The 25104-nt window shown below is 42.2% G+C and overlaps 1 protein-coding gene across 1 annotated transcript in view; it reads left to right on the forward strand.

Moving 5' to 3' along the window:
* The window catches only part of GRID1 (glutamate ionotropic receptor delta type subunit 1), a 651231-nt gene that overhangs the window by 435527 nt on the left and 190600 nt on the right, over window positions 1–25104 (forward strand). Inside the window, exon 8 of the mRNA XM_058671771.1 lies at window positions 1285–1404. Within this exon, the coding sequence (XP_058527754.1) occupies window positions 1285–1404 (120 nt within the window). The remainder of the gene's footprint in view (window positions 1–1284; window positions 1405–25104) is intronic.

Here is a 25104-nt window from a genome sequence, read left to right on the forward strand (position 1 = left end):
ATTAGGAACCAGAGTCATTCCTCATACCCTCAACTCTGCCCATCCTGCAGCCACCCAAAGCAGAGCTGTCTGTGGCTACTTTAGGGGGTATCTTCACAAACCTCTGTGCTGGTTGCTCTTCCTATTGTTGCACTGGAAGGCAGGATGTAATAAGGTCTACAGAGTGAGTTGTTCTTATCTCCATCTTTTAAATGAGGAACTTGAGCTTCAGAGATTGGAAGTAACTTGCCAAGGTCATGGGATGGTCTCCGTAGGTCCTGCCATGTAACCTTGGAGATTGTGGAGTGTGTGTGTGTGTGTGTGTATGTGTGCATGCACTTGTGCATATGTGCCCTCCAGTGTGCACTGGTGACATGCCCCATGAACTGCAGGCTGGATTTGTACTGAATTTAAAGACCCATAGAAGACTTGTTAGAGTAAATTAGGTTTTAGAGGCTTCAAGGAGTGTTTAAGGAAATCCATCGTGTTCAGAGTCTTATCACAATCCATTGCATGTGGTTTTAATAGCAGTGAGCAGATTCCGATGCTGATTTGAATCTACTGCAGCCTATGGCAGAACCAGCACCCCTACAAGGGCCAGGCTCACAGAGTCTATAGGAAGAGATAGGCTGAGTGAAACCCTGACCCTGGACTTGAAGAGGGATGGGGCTTGCCCGAGATCACTCAGCCTCGTTGTCTACTGCTCCCCAGGCTCCACCAAGTCACTGGAATGAAGGTCAGGCTGGGTGCCCATGGCAGCCGCTCATTGTCAGACACAATTGTCACACTTTGGACGTGGTTTTTCCTTCCATTCCTGCAGCCTGTGTAACACGAGTCTGATTGAGTCCAGCCTGGTACTGGTAGGTGGGCTTGCACAAAGGGCCCTGGCAACAATGCCAGTACTAGAGCTAGGGTTTCCCTCCCACACTCAGGCTTCCAACCTCTGGGCTCTGAGTTCTAACTCCTGTGGTCTTGACAAGTGACATTCTTCTTGCAACCTGAAACAAGTTAATTTTAATCCTAAGGAAAATCAGGACAAAAGCTGTCACTCTTGGGGCTCATGGCTTGCATATTGACACTACGTTTATGGGCTCCATAAGCGACATGACTGTATGTGTTAGGGCTGTCCCCTGGAAGCAAATGGCGTGAGAATTCTTATCCTGTGTCATGAGCCAAGATTGGGAAAGACTTTGTCCTTGTTACAAGCTATCCCCTTCTAGACCCCAAGCAGCATCTATCTCAGTGGCCTCTTCCTGGTGTTTCCCAGCCTTCAAGCCTCCCTTTCAATGATCTTGTATTCTGCAGGGTCACATCACTGGCCTCACAGGGGTGATGGAGTTTCGCGAGGACAGCTCAAATCCCTACGTCCAGTTTGAAATCCTGGGCACGACCTATAGCGAGACATTTGGCAAAGACATGCGCAAGGTAAGCTAGAGGCTCCTGGCCTCCCCGACTTCCTGTTGCAGTGTTATTGAAGATGGCAACAGCTTTGTGGTCTCCTGGGTCTCCAGTGTGAGCTATTTTCTCCACCAACCCGAGGCACCAGATACATTAAGGGAGCCACATAAGAGGTCCTTTATTACAGTGGGAGGGGCAGCTGCAGGGCAGAGAGAACACAGGAGCAGAGAAGGAGTACATGAGGGAGAAATTGAGAAAGAGAGAGGGAGAGAGAGAGAGAGAGAGAGAGAGAGAGAGAACAAAGGAGAGGGAAAGCAGAGAGCAGAGAGAGTGCAGAGAGACAGAGAAGAGCAGAATAGAAAGAGCAAAGGGAAGAGGCACCTTTATAGCCTGGAGGTGGGTATGGGGAGTTCAGGATCAAGGATTGGCACCAGGGAGAGATGTTTCAGGAGACTGGTGGAGCAGGGCCATCAGGTTTGGGATCATAAAGTACAGCAGATTGGTAGAAAGCACAATTTAATCCTAAAGGGCACAGAGCTTACTTAGGGCAAGTGGACCTTTAACGGGACCGAGTGCTGGATAAACATGTATTTAAGGTGGCTTTGGATCCAGAATGACGGGGTATCTGTTCCAGTAGTTCCTTACACCCAGCAAGTATGAAGTGGCACAGAACTCCCCTCTGCCAGGCTCTCTTGGTGTTGAGGCTTGTGTTGATGGGGCGTGCTGGGGAGATAGCACACAGAAATGTGCAAACCAACAAGGAGTGTTGCTCATGCACTCTCTGAGTACAGCATCCACTGGGTCCTGCTCCCAGGGCCATTAGGGACCCCTGGAAGCTGGAAGCACCGGTGTGATTCCCTGGGTGGTGAACTCAGGCCACAGTCATGGGCAAGTGTAAACTGTGGCTGAATCTGGGGACAGAGGTTATAGCCAGAGCGTGCTCCAGATCCCAGGGTGAGACAAGACAATGACAGCGAAGTGAGCTGCAAGGAGGCTTGCAGGTGTGCGTGCTGGAACCCAGTGCGTGAGCAAATGAGGAAGGGGCACTTGAAATGTTTCAGTGTGTTGTGAGGCCTGGTTCAGAACATTTTTTTTTCCAGCACACACACACACAAAATCAGGAAGTGGACTTTTAACTCATTTTTAACTCATGATGGGAAACCCCTAGAGTTAGGAGGAGACCTGTGAAACCATGATTTCATAGGACTGGAAAACCAGCAGGTTGACATGGTGAACAATAGGGTGGAATCATTATCCAAACAAGTGACTCAGCTGTGCTGGTCCCTTTGATGGGGAGCCCTGGTGGATGGTTCGTGTTGCACAGGCAGGAACAGCAGCTGCTGCACCAGCGTCTGGCTAACACGGCTGGCTTAGATGCAGGAGGTTGGCGTGCTTGTCAGGGCTGGAGACAGCACATGCATGGTGTTAACAGTCCACAGAGATTCCAGGTTCACAGAAAAGAATAAAAGCGTTCACCAGTTGGCTCAGGTGCAGGCACAGACTTAGGTACCATCCCTCTCCTTTTTCCCTCCTTTCCTCCCCGGCCAACTGGTTTCTATAATCTGAGGAGGAAGATGTTCCCACTAATGGCAGGCAGTGTCTGGGAGATAAAAGCCAGTCCTTGTAAGAAGTAAGCGCACATGTGGGGCTGCAGATGCCTGTAGCAAGAACCTTGTAGTCTGGCCTTCTGCCTTCGCCAGAGGCAGTGGAGGAGGGGCAGGCAGAGGTGGAGTGTTAGTAGGGGACTGAGAATCCACTCTGAAAGTTTGATTTTATGTGCTCATGGAGAAGTGGGGCAGGAGATGTGTGTGGAGCTAGTGAAAGCTTCAGAGGCAGGAGGGAGTGTGCAGGGCTTATCAGTGACAGCAGGTGGAGGAGCTGGGAGGCTGGGCCTGTGTGTGATAGCGAAAGTGAGGAATGCCCATCCCATAGTGTGCTGGAAGATAGACTCATGGGTTGATCCTGTAAGCACTAGGAGGGCCAGTAATAGGCTGTCATACAACAGCTGACACTCACAGATCGGTGATATTTTAAAGCCCAACAATGGGTTGATGATGTCAGTGTGGTGGGGGAGGGTGATGACTATTTTCTGACATCCTGGAGGGCCAGGGTGCAGCCTGGACCATTAGGAGAGTCAGGGTTGGCCTGTAATGTCTTTTAGGGAGGTCCAAAGCTTGAGGCTGGTTGTGACCACAAGAAGAAATTAGCATGGACTGAAACTTCATCACAGGGACTCTGTTCCTGAAATGTGAAAACAGCTTACAGAGTGTAGCTCCCTGCCTAAGTGACTGTTTGTATTAGCCTGGTATGTGGGCACTCAGTTTCACCTCTAAGTACCCCTTCAAGGTTCATGAACAACCAGGCCATTCCCCCTGGGCTTTTTCTTACCCCCAGCCTTCTTTACTGAGCACAGCTTTAATTGCAATGTCCCTATGGATGTTGGCTGGGGCAGGATGCTCCGTCGCCTCATTTCTGACACCCAAGCCCCTTGGCAACAGGCCACCCACTCCAGGTGCCTGAGAAGGGCAGGCACTGTGGTTTCTACTTCCTGGCTAGGTGTCTAGGCCTTTCTTGTTGCCAAGGCAACCCTCTTGAAAACCCCAGAAGCCAATAGGAGCTGGAATCTCTATTTGGAGCAGCTTCTAGCAGGAGGTCCGTGTGTGATTGAGTTGCAAGGGAAGCTGATTTTTCAAGTGGGTTTTATTTCAAAATGTATCCTTTTGTCATTTTAAAATCTGCCCTTAATAACTGCATATCCCACTTGTTATCTTGTCTGCCTGTCAGCTTAAGGCTGTGAAGGAGAAGTTATCTGGTAAGCGAGGAATGGGATTTGCCATAGCCAATGTTTGTAATTCAGGCCCAGGGTGCCTTAAAGTAAGGGTTAGAGGTAGGAGATGGGGTTTCTGGATGAGGTAAGGAGAGGGAATTAGGATAGGGGCTTGGAGAGCATCGCAGGCATAGGGCAGGCTTTTGAGGCAGGCAGGGCTGAGTTGAGGTTCTAGTGTCGGTGCTGCTGAGATACTGATGTGACACAAAGACTATTCCTGTAAGAGATAGTCATTGAGGATGAGTGCCAGATTTGAGGGTCAGGGATGGGTCTGGAATCACAAAAAGGCAGTGGGGAGATTAGATGTCGAGGAGCCACCCTCTGATGTGACTTCCTCTGAGGTCACCCACAAGACAGCTGCTAAAGGATCCGGCGCCCAGACTCCTGGGTGCCAACATGACAGGCATGGTCAAGAGGTTCCCACGAAATTGACACAAATCTTGTGTACAAATTGAAAAAAATATAAGGAACTGATGCCAACACAACCACATACAAAACCAAGGAGTTTTCTTTTAGACTTCCACCAAGAGGAGTTATCTTAACTTGGGAAACAAATGGATAATTTCTCAGACTGCATGCCCTTAGAGGGGCACTCTGCAAGGGTGAGTCACCCAGACGTTCTAGACCAAGTGGCACCAGGAGCCATGGATTACTCAGCCCATTTGTGGTAGGCAAAGGAGGGGTGACTGCCCTTCCCTGCAGAGTGCCAGGTAAATATGAATTCAGTTATCTCAGAAGTGCTAGATGGCAGAACTAAAGGTCTGCATGGCCAGTGTGCTGGGTAGCTCCAGGCACTATGCTAAATGGTGTCCGGGTTGACCTTGGAGCTTGTCTAGCCCTGATCTGCCACCATGAACAAGATATGCAGCAAAGTAACTTCCAATGCCCTTTGGAGTTCTCTGACATTTATAATGCCCAGGGCATATATCTTCCTCTCTGGCAGTTGTGTTCTCAGAATGGCAGCTAGAACTTTCTGGCCTGTGGACTCCAGACCGCCAGAGCAGAGAGGCACAGGCAGGCCTAGAACCAGGCCGTCTGCATTCCAGGGCCTTGACCACGAACTCCTCATTGTACCATGTGTGGAAATACAGTGCCGGATACACACATCCTTTTACATGCAGCTCCAATAGGCACAACTGGATCACTTAGCCCAGTGTTGGGGCAGAACCCTGGCCCCTGCCATGTCTGGTAGCAGGTGTCCTGATAAGAATCTACAGCTAAGGAATCCAGGGAACCACAGCCAGATGAAGTGTTATTCTCAGTGCTGTTTTGCTATTGGGATGATCCAAGGAGGAACATAGTTGTATTTTTCTGCCCAAGCGTGATTTGCCTGAATTGGAGCATGTCTCACTGTCTATCCTTGCCTGCACAAATGGCACCAGAATGGGGGACTCATTTTATTCCCCTAATGCAGGGTCCCTGGCTCAGTGAAACCTTGGGAAAATTACCAGCTGCCTCCAGTCCCCTTGACTCTGATTTCCCACGCGGCGGTCACGTGACTTGCCAGCTCAGTGAAGGGTAGTGTGTCTTCCTGGGACCAGAGGATGGGAGAGGGAGGGCAGGAAGCTCCGGAGGAGTGTTTGTGTGTTTGCTTTCTGCTTTGTGTCTAGGACAAATGCAACCTAGGTGTGGCACGAAAAACCATGGCTGTTTTCTGCTGTTTTTCATAGAGAATCGAAGTGGTACCAAGAGAAGCAGAGGAAGTATTTAGTCTGGGGTGGGCATGGTTTTTCTCTAGCTTTGCTGAAACCTGGCCAAGCAGGGTTTACCTGTGTAGATGAGTGAACCAGCTGTGCAAGCATACATGTGGGTTGCAATAGGCAGGAGACCCTGAGGTTCCTCCCACAATTGTCCCCATCCTTAGCATCTCTGTGGTTTCTTGCATAGCTTCCTTTGCGAAAGTGAGATCCTGAGATGGAAAAGACTTAATTATGTAGCACTACAAGAATTTGCCCATGCTGGGGCTGGGAGGCAAATTTCCTCTGTGTGTGTGTGTGTTTTCTGAACTTGAGGTGGTGCAATTCTGGGACTGTCTTGCTCCTCCCCGCTCCTCAGCCCACTTTGCAAGTCTCCCCCACCACTCTGCAAGGCAGCCAGTGTGGGGGCATCAAGGTCCCTTCTCATTGACCCTACAGTCTTCTCACTTGAATTCCATCCCTGCCCTTGTTCAACCTCCCTATTCCAGCAATTACCTAAAGCAAGGGGGGAGCTTCCTTTCCCTTTGCTAGGTTAAGATGCTTCTCCGATCTTCAATGTCAATTTTAATTTCTCCATGAAACTGACTTTGGACAGAAATCAAATGCCCAGCTTGATGTCATGTCCCAGGGAGGGACTTGTGACTGCTGATAATTCTCCGAGTCATAATTGCTTATCATGCAGTAGTAGCTACACCATAGGACCCCACCTGTCATCTCTGGCCTTGGCAGTTTGTCATTAACATGCTCTCCCAGATCTGCTACACTGCTTTAACAAATTGTCCCATCCTCGTGTGTTCAGAAGTTCTAAGCAATGAGCCCCGGTGCAAAGGCACCATGTGCTGGGTAGGCTGGCTTTGCTACTGAAGCTTCACCCCTGGCTTGAGGCAACTGGCAGTGCCTGGGGTGTGCAGTGTCTATTAAGTTGCTCCCAGAGAGGCCCCCATCCATGGCTTTGCCCAGTATATTGCGCAAGACTCATAAACCTCAGCCTCCTGGCGGATTAACATTCTCACAGCGTATTCCCCAAGTAAAATGTCAACCGTTCAGAACTCTTGTGCAAAAACTGCTTTTGACAGAGCTGAGAAGCAAAACAAACAGAGCTGCATTATGGGAGGGAAGGCATGAAGCAAAGATGCAATGAAGTATTTTATTCTACAGCACGTTTCATCCATGCGTGCTCATTTCCGGTAGAATGTTTGGAAAATACAGATAAATGAAAAAGGAGAATATAAAAGTCAGCTAGAATCTTTGGACCAAGAAATAAATTCTGTGTGCATTTCTAGTGCATTTTATGTTTTCCCCCACCATACGTGCAGAGAGATGGGTGTATTTATTCAATTGCTATTTATTGTATACACATTTGTATGTTGACGATCCCACTTAAGGGTCTATTGGGAGTGTTTTCTCATTCTTTAACTATTTTCCACAGCAATGAGTTTTTAATGGAAATGCATTACTCAGCTTACAGAGAATCATCCTTTATGTTATCTCCCTATGTGACAAATAGTTAGGCATATTGCTATAGAATAGTGCCATAATGAACATCCATAAAATATAAAATTTTAATTAGAGCTATATTTATTTTATTTTATAAGAAGTAGAATTATCCACCATGAATATTTAATTCTTTTGATGCACCTGATACTTATTGTAGAAAGGCTTTATCATTTTTTAAAAAAAGTTTATATTTGAAAGGTAGTATGACGAGAGGGAAGGAAAGAGAGAGGCATTTCACATTTACTGGCTTGCTCCCCAAATGGCCCCAAAAGCTAGGCTAAAACCAGGATCCTGGAACTCTGTCTAGGTTTCCCACATAGGTGGCAGGGGACCCCAACTTGAGCCAGCTTCTGCTGCTTTTCCATGTGCAATGAGCTGGATCAGAAGTAGAGCAGCTGAAACTGGAACCAGCACTTGAATATGGGATGTTGTAAATGGCACCTTAACCCACTGGACCACAATGCCCCAGGCTCAATAAATTTCACATCTGTTATTCATATACAAAGGTGTCTGTTAACAGCCTGTGCTCAAAAAAACTGATTGAGAGATCTAAAATGCTTGCTAATTCGTAGCAATATATTTTTAAAAGATTTATTTATTTTTATTGCAAAATCAGATATATAGAGAGGAGGAGAGACAGAGAGAAATATCTTCTGTCAGATGATTCACTTCCCAAGTGACCGCAACTTCCGGTGCCGTGCTGATCCAAAACCAGTAGCCAGGAGGTCTTCTGGGTCTCCCACATGGGTGCAGGCTCCCAAGGCTTTGGGCCGTCCTCGACTGCTGTCCCAGGTCACAAGCAGGGAGCTGGATACAAAGCAGGGCTGTGGGGATTAGAACCGGTGCCCATATGGGATCTGGGTGCGTTCAAGGCATGGACTTTAGCTGCTAGGCCACGGCGCCGGGCCCTGTAGCAATATTGTAAAACAGCTATTGAATTTGCATTTCTTGTGAGAGTGTACCTAAAAATATAGTCATTGGTCATGGTAAATTATATTGTAATTTACATCCTTTGTATAATTTAATTGATAATGCAGTTTTTCTTGTCAGCTCATGTAACTTTATTTCAGAATAGTTGTGTCAAATATTCTATTGCAATAACTGGTTCACCTCACCTTTGGATTGGAAACAGTATTTTCACATGGAAACATTTAAATGTCATAGATTAATCATTTGCAGTGTTTCCCCTATTTTTGTGCTTCTAGCGTATCTAAATTGCAGAGCATTTATCCATGCTTTCTTCTAGGTATTTTTATGGTTTGAGCTTTCATTGAAACCTGGAACTGTGACATGATGGCCTTGCTTAGATGTTTTGTACCAAATAGTTCCCACCACCAATTATCCAGTACATCTTCTTTGCCTCAGCTGCTTGAATGAGAGATTTCATCTGGTGTCGCTAACTTTGGCATATCTCCTGATTGATGCCATCAATTCTTCAGTCTTTGCTCGTTTCCCTTGTTTTTTTCTCTCTCATTTTAAGTTTAATTTATTCTTCCGCATCCTTAGAATGTTTCTGTCTGCAAGTTAACAGAATGTCCTGGCCCCAAATGCATTAAGCACGAAGGACTAGAGCTTAGTAGCTTCCGGGGCAGCTGGTTCAGACATTCCTCACCCACTCAAAGACAGCCGGCCTTTTTTAACCTTCTGGTTTTGGGATAGTTGTGGCAGCTGCAATAGTCACACCCAGCAAGTGTGGCTTTTCATTTAGGGGAAGTGTAGTAACTGTGTAATGGAGACTGTCATATCCAGATGTGACGATACAATGCAGTATGCATCTCTACTTTCAGATCAAAGATGGACTCCCAATGAAACTGTTGAATATATCTTGACAATAGGATCCTGGACTCTCTGCCATTGTCCATGCCTGCAATGATGGACTTATGACTGTTTATAAAGAAAAATACTTTTGTAATAATATAGGGGAACTCAGTGGGGAAGTTGGGAAGTTGGGAAGGGGGTAAGGGAAATCCCAGGACCTATGGAACTGTATCATAAAATGATAATAATCGTAAAAAAAAAAAGAAACAAAAGGAAGGAAGCAGAAAGTGGAGTGGTTTGAAATTTGTGCATAGGAGGAATCCTCAACAAGCATAGAAATGTGTAACATGAAAAATTATGCAGATTTCAAGAAGTTTTAAGATTTAGAAAAGTGGGGGCCAGTGTTGTGGCACAATGGATTAAGCTACTTCCTGTGGTGTCCCATAGGAGCCACAGTTCAAGTCTTCCATGCTGTGTTTCTGATCCAGCTCCCTGCTAATGGGAAGGCAGTGGACAGTACCCCAAGTGCTTTGGGCTCTGTCAACTATGTGGGGACCCAGAGAGAGTTCCAGGCTTCTCAGCTTCAGCTTGGCCTGGCCAAGTATAGCTGTTGAGGGGGCTTGGAAAGCGAACCAGTGAGTGAGTCTAAGGTCTCCCTTTTCTTTTCCTCCCCACCAACCTTGGCCCATAATACTACCTTTCAAATGAATAAAATGAATCTGTAAATAAAAATAAAAAAGATCAAGAAAATTCTTTTGAATTCTTACTTTGCCAATAATTTAAGAATAGGTATTATATTTAGTCAAAGGCTATTTTGTATGTATCAAGATACTGATATTTGTATTATTTTTTTTTCATGTAAGTATGATTGATTATGTCCTTTGGGTTTTTTTCTTATTGATTCTGTTCATTTCTCATGTTGTATAAATTGAATGTCATAATCTGTTGATTGCTGTAATTTCCAATATTTGTAAAGGCTGATACCATTTAATTTTTCTTCCTTTTCAGAACATTATTTTTAAAATTACACTTTCATTTTGAGGTGAACACAAGTTCACATGTATTCAGATTAAATAATGCAGAGGGATATGGTATGTGCTTTGCTCATTTTGCCCCAATGGAAGCAATACTATTGCACAGTAACAACAGGGATGACAACCCATGGGCCTGCATATAGATCTGTATTTCCCCAGTGTATGACTGTGTGCGTGTTTAGTTCTATTCGGCTTTATCATGTGCAAGTTGAGGTAGCTGCCATCACAGTCCAAAGAATAGCTATTGAAAAGGTTTCTCCTGTTGTTTCGTCTTTAACAAAAATGTTTGTTTTATTTATTTGAAAGGAGGAGTTACAAAGGTGTGGGAAGAAACAAGAGAGAAGGAGGGAGAGAGAGAGAGGGAGATTTTAAATGCTAGTTCATTCTCTAAATGGCCACAACAGTCAGGATTGTACCAAGTCAAAGCCAAGAAAAAGGAGTTTCATCTGGGTCTCCAGTGCTGTCACAGGGACCGAAGCACTCGGGCTAACTTCTGCCGCATTGCCAGGTGCAGTAGTTGGGAGCTGCGTCAGAGGTGGGGTAGCCCAGACTCCAACCAGCAACCAGAAGAGGTGCTGGCTTTGCATGTGGGGCATAACCCATGATGCCACATGATTGTCTCTCAAGTTGCTCTCATACGGTCTGCATTCCTCATGTCATCCTGGCCTCCTGACAGTCAGTGGCCTGTTCTGTTCTCTATGTCTATAATTTTGTCATTTAAAAAAAACTTATGTAAATTGAATCATACAGTAGTACACTTCTGTGATTGATTTTTATACTCAGCATAATTTTCTAGTGATTAATCCAAATTGCTGCATGCATCAATAATTTCCCTCTTTTATTAATGAGTGGCATTTTATACAATGGATGTTCCAGTGTTTTCTCAAACATTAATCCATCGAAAGACATCTGGATGCTTTGAAGTTTGGGACTATTATAAAGTTTCTATGAACATTTGTGCATAAGTTTTCTGGGAAAAATGCCCAAGAGTGCAATCTCTGAGTGTTGTGAGTGTTTACTGTTATAAAGAACAATTGGCCGGCTGCATTGGGGTATAGCGGATTAAACCCCTGCCTGTAACCTGCAATGCCGATATCTCATATAGGATGTCCCAGTTGCTCTATTTCCTACCCAGATTCCTCCTAACGGACCTGGGAGAGCAGTGAAGGACAGCCCAAATACTTGGGACTCGACATGCATGTGGGAAATACAAATGAAGCTCTGGGCTCCTGGCTTTGGCCTGGCCCAGCCCTGGTTCATTTGGGAAGTAAACCAGCAGATGGGAAGATCTCTCTCTCCCTTGCTCTTTCTCTGTTCCTCCCTGAACTCTGCCCTTTTAAACAGATAAAATTAAAGACTTATTTACTTTCATTGGAAAGTCACAGTTACACAGAGAGGAAAGAGAGAGAGAGATTTTCTGTCTGCTGGTTAACTGTGGCTGCAACATCTAGGGTTAGACTAATCTGAAACTGGGAGCCAGGAGGTTCTTCCAGGTTTCCCACGTGACTTCAGGGGCCTCTTGCTGGTTTCCCAGGCCTTAAGCAGGGAGCTGGATGGGAAAGTGGAGCAGCTGGGACCCAAACCGGCACCCATATGGGATGTGGCCTTGTCAATCAGATATTACTGGTTGATTCCTTTGTTCAAAGTTTTAATATCTTTGTGGTCTGCTGTGAATTCTCTCAGATTACTTGAGGTTGTTCAATGCCCTGCTGAAGTTGTGGAATTGTGTACTTATTTCTCTTCTCAACTATAGCCACTACCTGCTGGGTTGTTCTTTTTAGCATGATGTGAGTTCTCTCTTCTTGGTGATGATATTTATCTGCTATCATATGGCCAGTGGTCCTTTTAAAAAAATGATATTTATATGGTGTGTTTCCATACTTAATGCTATTAAAATACCATTAAACCTACTTATGTTATTGCTTATGAAGTGAAGTTCTTACAAGCAATATTTAATTCAGTATTAAAACAAATCCATTTTGCCAATCTTTGCATTTTATTTGATGTATTTACGTTATTGAAATGTATGGCAATTGCTTTAGCATTCAGGTAAGTGCTAAATGACAACTGTGTTGTCTCTTCCATTTTTAATTTCTCTGTTTCTCTCTTCTTCTTGTGAGTTGTCTATGTATTTTAAGGATTTGCTCCTTATTTATTGCTTTGTTCATGTACATCTTTGTATAATTTTCTTAGGGATTACTTTGGGAGTAACACCATATGTAGAAAGGTACTTCAGAATGTTTGTGGGAAATTGAAATAAAATATAAATTTATTTTGACTTGAATAATTTTGAAATCCATTCATAACTTTTAAATGATTTTCCATGAGCCTTTTGAGTATCCCTGGCATATGACTTATGTCAGTCTTGACATCAAGGTTTTCATTTTTACTACTCTATAGTTTGGAAATATTGCTTCCATTGATGTCTCTTTCCCTTCTCCACTTTGGAATCTCAGTGTCTTGAGTATCAGATGATGTTATCATTTCTGTTCATCAAATATGACTGGTAAAGCTCTCAAGGAAAAAAGATCATATACACTTATATCCCTACTCTTTCTGTGGTTCTTTCCTCGTCCCTGATGCTCCAGTAACCCTTCCGTTCTCATTTCCTTTCTGCTCAATGAACCTCCTTTATCCAGTCATGAAGGGTTGCTCGCTCACCATCAGTATATTCGGTCCTCTTTCAGCCAAGCATGCCTTTATATCCCCTTCATGCCCCAAGTATAGCTTTGCCAGACAGAGAATTTTTGTTTGAGTGTTCTTTTCTTTCAACACTTTGTTTTTTCTAACTGGTCTCTCAAGTTTCAGATTGGGAGACAATTACTGTTTAAATAAGTGTCCCTTTGGGTAGTTCCTCTTTGAATGCTTGCAGTATCTCTTTTTTTCTTTAGCTGTTGTCAGAAGTTTCATGGTAATACGTCTCAGTGTGGATTTCTTTGGTCTTATCCTGTTCAGGGATCCTATCTTCTTGAATCTGCAGATTTTTATTGCTCACGGAAGATGATAAGTTGTCAACCACGATGTATTTGAGAAGCTTTGCAGGTCCCCTCCATCTTTGCTTGCCAGTCTTCAGTAGAATGAATGGCTGTTAGATCATTGGCTGGTGCTTTGAAGGTCCCTGGGACACTTCTTTTCTGTTTCTGGTCAGTCTGTCTTCTCTTTTTATTTGCCCACAATGGGTAGATTGATCCATTGTCTGGCTTACTGATTCTGCCTTCTTCTTTTTTTATTTTTTAAAGATTTATTTATTTTTATTGGAAAGGCAGATAGAGAGGAAAGACATAGAGGAAGATCTTCCGTCCGATGGCTCACTCCCCAAGCAACCACAGTGGTTGGAGCTGAGCCGATCCGAAACCAGGAGCCTCCTCCAGGTCTCCCATGCAGGTGCAGGGTGCCAAGCTTTGGGCCATCCTCAACTGCTTTTCCAGGCCACAAGCAGGGAGCTGGATGGAAAGTGGGGCTGCCGGGATTGGAACCAGCTCCCATATGGGATCCTGGCACGTTCAAGGCAAGGACCTTAACCGCTACGCTATCGCGCTGGACCCACTAATTCTGTTTTGTGTCTTCTAAACTCTGTCAAACTCTGTCACTGATTCCAGCCAGGAACTTTTCCAGTTTGTTGTTGTTGTTGTTGTTGTTAGGGTATTTGTTCAGTTCCAGACTCTCTATTTGACTCTCTTGTATAGTTTCTCATTCTTTCCAGAAGATGTTCTGCCTTTTTCATTTGTTTCAAGAGAATATGACATTTGTTATGATGACTTATTTTAAATTCACATCACATCATTAAAACAACTGACTCATCTTGGGATTTCAATATCATTTGGACCATTTTTTCCCCTCATTCCAGTTGTGCTGTTCCTGGTTCTTGGTCTGAGAGGTGATGTTTCAATCACTTTTTGAACATTATAGTAATTGCATTAGGAGACTGTATTCTGCATGCATCCTCTCTGTTCCAGTAGCGATTTAACCTTGGTGAGTTAAGCACACAAGTGATATGGCCTCCCTTTATAGGCTGTGCTTTCTATGACTATCCAGTTGTAAACTCTTGGGCTATTCAGGAGTGCAGTTTGGATCTGCTGGTTAGCCTGGCGTTGCTTGGGGCTCCCGCTTCTCTCTGATGATGCTTCTGAGCTGCGGAATGGGGATTTCCCAGGCTGGGCCACAGGGAACTCTTGGTTTTAGGAAGGACATATGTGACCGGCGAAGAAGAGGAGCACTTTGCAGACCGGGCAGCTGTGGCCAGACCTACCTGCCTGCATGGGAAATAGGATGGCTTCCTTGACTGGAGCCCTGTAAACCAGTGCCAATTGCCCAAATAGGAGGCGTCACTTAGGCTTGAGAGAATGAAGAGGTTTCACCAATATAGGCTGTGCTTTTGGGGAGTGAACTGTCCTTTGTTCCTGCTCAGCTGCTGCAGTGTTGCTGGGGAGGTGGCTTGCTTGGGTTGTGAGGTTGTGATGGTGGGATGCTCTCACCAGTACCACCCAGCTGCCTGGTCGTTTCTGCTGGGTCAGAGGAGGCTGATGCCGGGGTGGCAGGAGGAAGGAGCTTCCAGGGCTAGGCTGTTTTGTTTGGTGCAGAACTCCTAATTCATTACCCTAATTAGTTGGTGCTACTGGGATTGGTCTGGTTGGGGAATAACCTTGGGACATCTTCTATTGCTTTACTGGGGTTTGGAAATTCCATGGGTTGAGTTGTGCTTTTCTGTCAATTGAGAATCTTGCAATAACCTGTCCCTATGTTCTTTCTCCATCAGTGGATTGCTTTGTAGGTTTCCCTCTTCCTTTCCATATTTCAAAGTTCTCTTTTGATAGCCTGTCACATCATTTCTGGGGTCTACGTTGCACTTAGCAAGAGGAACAGAGAGAAATGAGTCTATACCATCTCATTCAGAAACCCTCACCTTGATGGGTTTTTGATAGCCAAGCCATTTCTCAATATTCACATTATACTTGGCCATAATTTCTTATGCTTGGTATCTGTCACAGCATTTGATTTACTAACACCTTGTTCACAATTTATTTATGTTCCAGGAGAGGTTGCAATTTTCCTCTGTAGTGATGCCCTTGTCGGGTTTCTGTGTCCAGATGCTTGAGGCCTGTGGTTCAGAGAAAGTAATAGGAAGGGTTTCCTCTTTCTGTTTCTGGAAGAGTCTGTGTAAATTAAAAATCCTTAAAAAGCCACTAGTGAAGTAAACTCATGTTGAACGTGTACATTCATATTCGCACACACATAGACACAAGCATTGGCACATGCATGGATTTGCTTTGTTAGTGAAGGTTACACACACACACACACATGCACACACACACACAAGCTAGTCCGTGAATTTTGGTTTGAGATTATTTTGTGAATCAATTTTGTTGTGATTTGCCAAGGAGTCTATCAATTTTATCTGAGTTGTCACCTCTGGGAACAACAGAATCATGCCTTTTTAGAAGTAGATTTTGTTATTTGTGTTTTGTCTGTTTTCCCAAAACCAGATTTTTGAGTTTATGACTTTAGATTATGTTTTAAAATACTTATTGATTTTCTTATTTATTTTCTGAATTCTTCCACTATGGCCTGTAATTCTTTTCCGGGCTTGTTGACATCTGTAGAGTGATCATTTACTTTTTGTTCTTTCTTCATTTCCTCTAAAGCTATGGGTTTCTTTTCCTGTGTTGTTTTAGCTACACTACAAATATTTTGATATTTTACTTGCAGTGGTTTGTGACTCAAACATTATTTGATTTCTTTTCCTATTTATTTTTGACCCAAGGATTTATGAAAAGCATGTTGCCCGTAGGTGAAGCATAGGAGGTTTTCTGGCCATCTTATTTTCTGATCATTCCCATCACCTGCTGGGACAGATTTGGTTCCTTGCTGCTGCTCACTGTGGCTTATTTTGTGACCACCTAACGGTTGTCTTGGGTAAACAGTCCACGTACCCTTCCACACAGACTGTGTTTTGTCTTACTGCCCCCCTGTTGTGTTATGGAGTCGTCAATTTCTCTTGTCATCTGAGGCTAGTTTCGGGTGTTATATTTCAAAGCCATGGGGATTTAGAATTTTTGGATTTTTTCAAACTGTGTTTTTATCAATATGAAATGTTTTTCTTGTACATAGAATAATCTTTTTTTGCCTAAAATATGTTCTTATAATATAGTTGATATATTTGGTTTATTATGGGTAACATTTGCAATCTGCCATTTGCCCTGTTGTATTTAAAAATATTTCCTTTATATTACAAATAGACTTATTTAAGCAGCATAGAGTTGCTGTAGTTGATTTCACTAAAAGTCTGAAATTTCTAGGCCTTTGTTAGGGGAGTCAGCATTTTATGTAGCCATAGTCAATGCAGTGAGTGATTATTTAAGCTTCTGATTGTTTCCTTATATGCTTTCTACTGGATTTTTCTGTTATTTTCCCCTCTTTTTTTAAACTATATTTAAAATATGAGATTATTTGTTTTTTCTCTTTGTTATTATTAATCTGTTTTAAACCCTGCAGTTTGTTAATATTTGAAAAGTCAGTATTGGATTTTCTTTGTATTGTAAAATATTTTCTGTGTGATTGATGTTTTGGGGGAGGGATTGATTTGCAGTTCTTTGTTTCCTATTTTCTTAATTATATTTTTTGTTACATCTCCATCGTAAAGTTTTCTACCCTCACCAATGTACTTGTTATTCATATAGTTTTTTTGCTCTAGTCTTAACAAATACCTCACAGATTGAAACATAAGTTTTGACCCGTTACTGTCATATGCAAATTATTGTTTTTAAGCCCTCATAATGTATTCTAGAATATTTCAACATTAACCACTTTTAATTCCTGCCCTTTATCACCTTATTTTGTATAACTTTTTCTAGAGATTTATCTATTTTTATTTGAAAGGCAGATTTATAGAGAGAAAGAGAGACAGAGAGACAAGCTATAGCCACTACCTGGTTGGGTTTTTTTGTTTTTTTTTTTTTTAATTGGAAAGTCAGACACACAGAGTAGGAGAGAAAGAAAGATCTTCCATCCACTGGTTCACTCCCCAAGTGACCTCAGTGGCAGGAGATGAACCGATCCAAAGCCAGGAGCCAGGAATTCTTCTGGGTCTCTAAAATGGGTAGAGGGTCCCAAGGCTTTGTGACTTCCTCTACCACTTTCCCAGGTCACACTCAGAGAGCTGGATGGGAAGTAGAACAGCCAGAACACGAACCAGTGTCCGTATTAGATCCAGCAGCATGGCTCAGTGGTTGAATACTTACCTTGCAATTGCTGGGATCCCATATAGGTGCCGGTTCGTGTCCTGACTTCTCTTCTTGGCCATCTAGCTCCCTGCTTATGGCCTGGGAAAGCAGTAGAGGATATCACAAAAGCTTGGGACCCTGTACCCACTTGGGAGACCCAGAAGAAGCCCTTAGCTCCCAGCTTTAGATCAGCTCAGGTTTGGGCATTGTGGCCATTTGGGAGGGAAATAGCTGATGAAAGATCTTTCTCTTTGTAACTCCATCTTTCAAGTCAAATAAATCAATAAATCTTTTTAAAAAAATGATTGCAATGGATTCATTTCAGGTACAAACATTAACAACTGCTTGCAACTATTGAGGGATAATTATAGTAAATAATTTGTGAAAAGTTACAACGTGTAATTAAATGAGTTGGGTGCTCATATATGTGTGGGTGTGTATGCATTTATATGTATAGGCACACATGCACGTGTGCTAATATACACACATATGTAATCATACATATAATAAAGGGTTCTCAAATTTTCATGAAAAATACATGTTGTAAAAATGCAGACTTTAAAAAAGTTATATCCAAACAAACTTTTATTTTTCACCAGCCTTCTAAAGTGCCCTCCTCTCTACATATGCAATCTGATAACCAATGTTGGCTTGCCGAACTCAGCCTGTGCTTCCAGCAGTCCCTCCTTCTCTCTAATCTTAAATCTCACTCCCAATCAACCACTGACCTGCTTTCTGTCACAACAGCTTGTTTGATGTCCTCCAGGATTTCTTATAAATAGAATCTTACACTGTGTGCTCTTTTTCACCCTTCTATAATAAAGACTTTAAGGCCCATTTGTCCTGCTGTATCTGTCCAGACCGCCTTCCTCTTTACTGCTGAGGAATTTTATTATTTGGGAACAACTCAATTTGTTGATCTGCTCATTTGTTGATGGACATTTGGATTCTTTCCAGATTGTGACTTGTTTTAATAAAGCTTATACAAGCATTTGTGTATAAAGGTCTCAGTGTGGACATACATTTTTATTTCTCTTGAATAACTACCAGCAAGGGAGAATGGCTGGATCATATGGCAGACTGATCTTTAATTTTTAAAGAAATTTCCAAGCTGTTCTCCAAACCAATGATTCCTTTTTAAATTCTTCCCCTATCTCCAATATGTGAGAATTTTGGTTGCTCCATGTCCTTGACTACACTTGATATGGATGAATGTAGTGGTATCCTGCTATGTTTTATAAATGTTTTCAAATGAGAAGATTGGTTTATATTTTCAGAAGAGTTGCCCACATAACATAGATGATTCTTGTACTTTCTCCAGCTTCCCCTAATGTTAGCATCTTATATAATAACTGTACATGCATCAAAGCTGAGAGGTTAACCTTGGAATATTCTGTCAGCTGACTTGTAGGTTTTGTTGATTTCATTTGTTGCCTCACTAATGTTCTTTCATTCCTGTGGGATCCAATCCAGGGACCCAGGCAGAATTTTTTGATGGTGGCTGCTACAGCTTCTCAAGATTTCCTTGTCTTTTTGACCTTAGTGACTTGGAGTTTTGTAATCGTCCCTCAGTTGGAGGTTTGCTGATGGGAGAGAGGCTGTGCATTTGGGGGGAACACCCCTGAGTTGTGTGCTTTCTGATCTTTCTCTTACACTTGCATCATTAAGAATCGCCCCCCACCCAAGCTAGATTTTTCCTCTCCTCCCCATTTATTCATTTGTCTTAATGTGTTAGATCAGTATGGTCTCATGATCATGATTCTTTGAGTTCTACTGAAATATCATTATTCTTTATTTGGTTCAAATTCTTACATTTCAGTCTGCTCCTGTCTGCTTGCAAAGGTATCTTCCCCAGCAACATTTTCTGAAGATATCTTTAGTTCCTGGTGGATAAGATGCTCTGGTCTCATCTTGCATTTTCTGTACCTTCGGCCCAGAGTCAGTGAGGGCTCCAAAGGTCTCTGGATTATTATATTGTGGAATGGTATTCAACAATCTGAAATCTGACTGAAGGTCCCCGTGGTAGCCTAATGGCTAAAGTCTTTGCCTTGCACGTGCCGGGATCCCATATGAGCACCGGTTCTAATTCCAGCAGCCCCGCTTACAATCCAGCTCCCTGCTCGTGTCATGGGAAAGCAGTTGAGGATGTCCCAAAGCCTTGGCACCCTGCACCTACTTGGGAGACCCAGAAAAGGCTCCTGGCTCCTGGCTTCGAATTGGTGCAGTTCTGGCCATTGTGGTTGCTTGGGGAGTGAATCAGTGGTCAAAAGATCTTCCTGTCTCTCCTCCTCTCTGTATATCTCACTTTTCAAAAAAACCCAAACAAATTTTTAAAAAATGATAAAATGTTTCTTGGCTAAAAGCAAATATAAAACAAAAAATAAATCAATAAAATCTGTCTGATAAGTGTGTCCTTTGCTACTGAGATGTCATGGTCCTAAAACCTTTCAGTAGATACATTGGAGAAGCCTAGGCATGTGTATCGACTCGTGTACACTCCTATCTCTTTGTCATCTCTCCTTATATTGACCTATCAGCTGTCCGTTATCTATATCCACCTATGTTTGTTCACCTGTCTCATCCATCTGTCCATCTGCAGTTTATCATCTCCTTGTAGTCATCTGTATGCATGTATATCTGTATCTACACAGAATGAGAGCGTAGAGATAACACACACATTTGTTTGTATTAATAACCATTATTTCTGGTTCATTCATTACAAAAGACTCATTAGCCTTCTTTCGTTTTTTTGTCTTTAGTCTCTGATAGTAACGTGGCTCATTATTTATAAGTTATTTACTTATTTGTCCATCCCATAGATACATAGAACATTAGAATTACTAATCAGCATGCCCGGGAGAAGCAGATTTACCAATTGAAGAACAGTGTTTAACTGTGCTGCTTTTGGCATTTAGCTTCCTGATATCCAAGCAAAACACTGTTTCCCAGAGCTGCTTAGGTCAACTCCCTTTTCCCTTACAGTTTTCAGTGAGGTTGTGCTTTCCAATTTGTACACAGATTCATTTTTTTTCCACAATCCATTGTCATCCTGGGATCTGCTGACATTTTGGCTTGATCTTTTTGTTTAAATTATGCAACCAAGTTTAATTTTTGTGATGAACTTTGCCAAATGCATCACATCTTGTATTCACCAACATGGCAATGTATGCTTCCGTCATCCTAAATTCTTCCTTATGTAGATCTTCTACCTTTGCCCAAATGCCTGCCAAGTCACTGCTGGTCCATTTATTGTTGCTGTGGTTTTGATTTGGCTGGAATTTTATTTTCATGACTTACCTGACAAGTAGCCTTTGTAATCTGTCCCCTTTCACTTAGCAAAATCCGTTTAAGACTAATCCTGGCCATTATGTAATTGAATGTTGATTCCTTCCACTACTGAATAGAATTCCATTGTATGCATGCAGGAGAAGGGCATCTCCGTTACAAGGACACTTTTTAAAGTTCACAGAAAGTATCATTTAAAAGAAGCTTCATTTTGGTGTAAATGACGTTTGAAATCCTTTCCTATAAAGTGTCTTCCAGAGACTCGCACACACATAAAAATATCAATGAAGTAGTCACAGGATGTGGTTAAGAACTTGCATTTTTTTTAACATATTGGTTACTCAATACCATGTAAATTAATTCCATAATGTTGTAAATTGCCACTGATGTTATGTTGTGGCTTTAAAAATGCTGAGGTACCACCTAACGCCAGTAAGACTGGCCCACATGAATAAAAGCACCAACAACACTTGTTGGCGAGGTTGCGGGGAAAAGGGAACCCTACTCCACTGCTGGTGGGGCTGCAGGCTGGTACAGCCTCTATGGAAATCAGTATGGATTCAAACAACTCAAATTCAACATACCGTATGATCCGGCAATAGCACTCCTAGGAATATATCCAGAACACTTGTTTTATGAGAAACCAACATGCACTCCTATGTTCATAGCAGCACAATCAGTAATTGCAAAAACATGGAAGCAGCCAAAATGCCCATCAGCAGACGATTGGATAAGAAAGCTATGGTTCATCTACTCCATGGAATACTACTCAGCTATTAAAAAAACCAAAATGCAGTTCTTTGTGGCCAAATAGGCCAAACTAGAAACCATAATGCTAAGGGAAATGAGCCAATCCCAAAAGGTTAAATACCACATGTTTGCCTTAATTTAAGATGACACGATGTTATGTATAACATGTTATGTTAGGTTTGTTATATGTTGTGTATAAACTAAAATTGAAATGTCAATGAGATGGTCACAGAAGGTGGTTAAGAACTCGCATTTACTTTTACCATATTGGTTACTCATTACTATGTCAATTAATTCCATAATGATGTAAATTTTTGCTGATGGTATGTTGGAGTTTTTAATTGATTGGGATGATACTCTGCTGGCTCTGTCTTCAGACCAGAGAGGGTCTACCTAAGAAGCCGTTGAACTTGACTGGACAATAAGATGCTGGACTCTGTGTTTGGTATATGCTCGCAATGGGGGAATCTCAACTGAACTTGAACTGTGGTTATGCAACAAGGTGGAGGAATCCACCATGGTGGGAGGGTTTGGGGAGGGGTGGGGAGAATCCAAGTACCTATGAAACGGTGTTACATAATACAATATAATTAATGAATTAAAAATAATAATAAAAAATGCCTATTGTGAAAAAATACTATGGGTGAATTTCAAGAAATTTTATGTTAGAATTTATCCTAAAAGTCAGTTTTCTACAGTTTCTGAGATGCCATCATATTACTAACTTTGAACATTGCTGATTTAAGATCAACATTTGTACAAAACCCTTCAGGCTTTTGTGTGAAAGTGAGCTTTAGTTCGTTTGCATAAATGCCTTTAGGAGGGAAGAGTGACAGAGGTCATGTGGTAGTGTATAATTATTTTCCTGAGAAACTGCCCAAGTCTTATTCTAAGTGACAATTTTACATTTCTACCAGCAGTAAATTAGTGTTATTGTTGCTCCACATCCTGTCTAACATTTGGAATTCTGTTTTTAAAAGGTATTATTATTTAAAATTTTTTAACGTTGAAATAGATTGTAGTGCCTCATTACTGCGTTAATTCCAGCTTATCTGGCGTCTGAGGATGTTGAACATCTTTTTGCATGTGTATTTGCCATCTGTGTATCTTTTTTGTTAACTTAGTTTTCAACTCTTGACCATTTTTTAAGACAAATTCATTTGGCTTGCCTTTTCTTGAAGCCTAAGTGTCCTCTATATACATATTTTTGACGCCTCATGTTTGTTCAATACGTGTTTTAAAAGCATATTTTTTACCTGTGACTGCCATTTAACTTTCTTAACTGTGTTTTCTTCAGAGTACAACTTGAATTTTGATAAATTCCAAATTATCGTTATTTTCCCATTTGTGAATTGTGTTTTTCCTGTGTGTGCGTATCTTAGCTAAGCTCTCTACAAGCACAAAACCAGGACAATTTTTCTTCCATGTTTCTTTTAGAAGTTCTAAAGTTTTTTTTTTTCCTAAGTCTACAATCCAATTTGTCTTTATATGCAATGACCTTGTTAAACTTACCTGTTAATCCCAGTAGCTTCTCATGCGATCCTGTAGGGCTTTCGACATGAAGAGTTAGTTAATCTGAGACTAGAAGCAGTTCTGTTTCTTTCCTTCTAGTCTGCATTTACTTTATTTTTCTTGTGTCATTACACTGCCTAGTAGTTTGAATATGATCATGATTAAAAATTATAAAAGAAGGCATTTCTTCTTTGTATTCAGTGTTAACGGGTTCAGTCTTTTACCATTAAATATTGAATTACTGGGTAGGAATTGCAGTGTAGCAGGTTAAGCTGTTGTTTGGGCCCCCTGCATCCTATATAAAAGTGCCTGGGATCAAGTCCCGCCTCCACTTCCAGATTAGTTTCCTACTAATAATGCATATCCTGGGAAGCAGTAGATAATGACCCAGATACTTGGGACTCTGCTACCCACGTGGGAGCCCAGGATGGAGTGTTAGGCTCCTGGCTTCAGCTGGACTCAGCCAAAGCCCGGCTGTTGTGACCATTTAGGGAATTAATCTGTGGTTGGAGGATTTCTTTGGCACATGACTGAAGTTTGATAATATTTAGCTGAATTTTTTGCATCTAAGATCATGAGAGTCTCTGTTCTCTAGTTTTCTTGTAAGGTCGTCCTGCCTCTGGTGTTAGGATAATGCTCCCCTCATAAAATGAGCTGATGAATGTCCCTCGCTTTTTTGTTTTCATAAAGAGATGCTTATAGTTGGTCATGGCAGTGAGCCATCTTTGCTTGAAGTTTCCTTTTGAAACTTTTTTTCCCCACAATCAGAGATACAGAGGGAGAGGCAGAAAAACAGAGAGAGAGAAAGAGAGAAATCTTCCATCTATATGCTTGCTCATTCCCCAAATGACCGCAGCTGTTGGGGCTGGGACAGACAGAAACCAGGAGCCTGGAACTCCCTCTGGGTCTCCCATGTGGGTTACAGGAACCCAAGTACTTGGGTCATCTTCCACTGTGTCCCCAGGCACATTGGCAGAGAGCTGGATTCGAAGTGGAGCAACTGGGACTCCCAACTCTCACTCATAGGAGATGTCTGGGTGGAAGTTAGCATTGTAATATGCTGGGCCACAAGGCTGGTCTTTCTATTTATTTCTTAGTCTTGCTAGAGGTTTATCAGTCTTGTCAGTCTTTTCAAAGAAATAGCTTTGAATTTCATTGTTTTTTTTCTCTTTTTCGTTTTAATGCTCAGTGATTTCTGTTCCTATCTTTATTACTCCTAGTACTATTTTAATTTGAGCTTACTTTCGCTTTACTTATTTGAGGTGGAATCTTAGGTTTCTTCTTTTATATCTTTATTTTTCTATAATGTAAATATTGAATTCTGCACTTTTCCCTGCAAGTCCTATTCTGCCTATGTTCCACAAACCTTGGTAACGTGTGTCACTATCTATCCACTTATTTTCAATCCATGTGGTATTTATGTTTGAGCTGTGGCCCTCATAAGGAAGCTTATGACAGGTTGTTGCTTTGTGTTTGTTGAATAAATATATGCCTTTAAGTTGGGGTATTGAGAACATTTGTGTATTTATTTGTTTATGTGAAAGACAGAGGTATAGAGGAAGAGCAGTGGGAGAGACAGAGACAGCATTCCCAACAATGAGTTCACTCCCCAAATGGCCACAACAGCCAAAAGTGGACCAAGCTGAAGCCAGGAGCTGGGCTGTCTGTCCCAGTCACCCACATAGATGGCAGAGACCCAAGGCTTTGAACCGTTGCCTGCTGCTTCTCATCATGCACATTAGCAGAAAGCTGCAACTGGGAGTGGAGCCAGGACTTAAACACGACCTGATAGGAGATCCTGATGTCTTAACTGCTAAGCCAAATGCCCACTCTGATCTTACATAATTATACCTAGAGTTAGGTTTATATCTGCATGTTTATTTTTTTTTATTCTGCATTTATTTGGTTGCCCATGCTTCCTTTATTCCTCCTTTAGGGTTTTTTTTTTTTTTTGAACATTTTTTTATATGCAATGTTATGTTTTGTCTTTTGGGTATGTCATTTTTTGCTGCAGCATTTATGAGCACATTTACAGTTAGTATTGCACCGTATGTATAGCTACACACTCCTATACCTCCCTATCCTTACCTCATGCTTTTTGTAGTATAGCTGTTAGGTGTATTTGCATGCATTGAAAACCCTAACAA

Source organism: Ochotona princeps, chromosome 13 (genome assembly GCF_030435755.1).
Source record: "Ochotona princeps isolate mOchPri1 chromosome 13, mOchPri1.hap1, whole genome shotgun sequence".
Classification (NCBI taxonomy): domain Eukaryota; kingdom Metazoa; phylum Chordata; class Mammalia; order Lagomorpha; family Ochotonidae; genus Ochotona; species Ochotona princeps.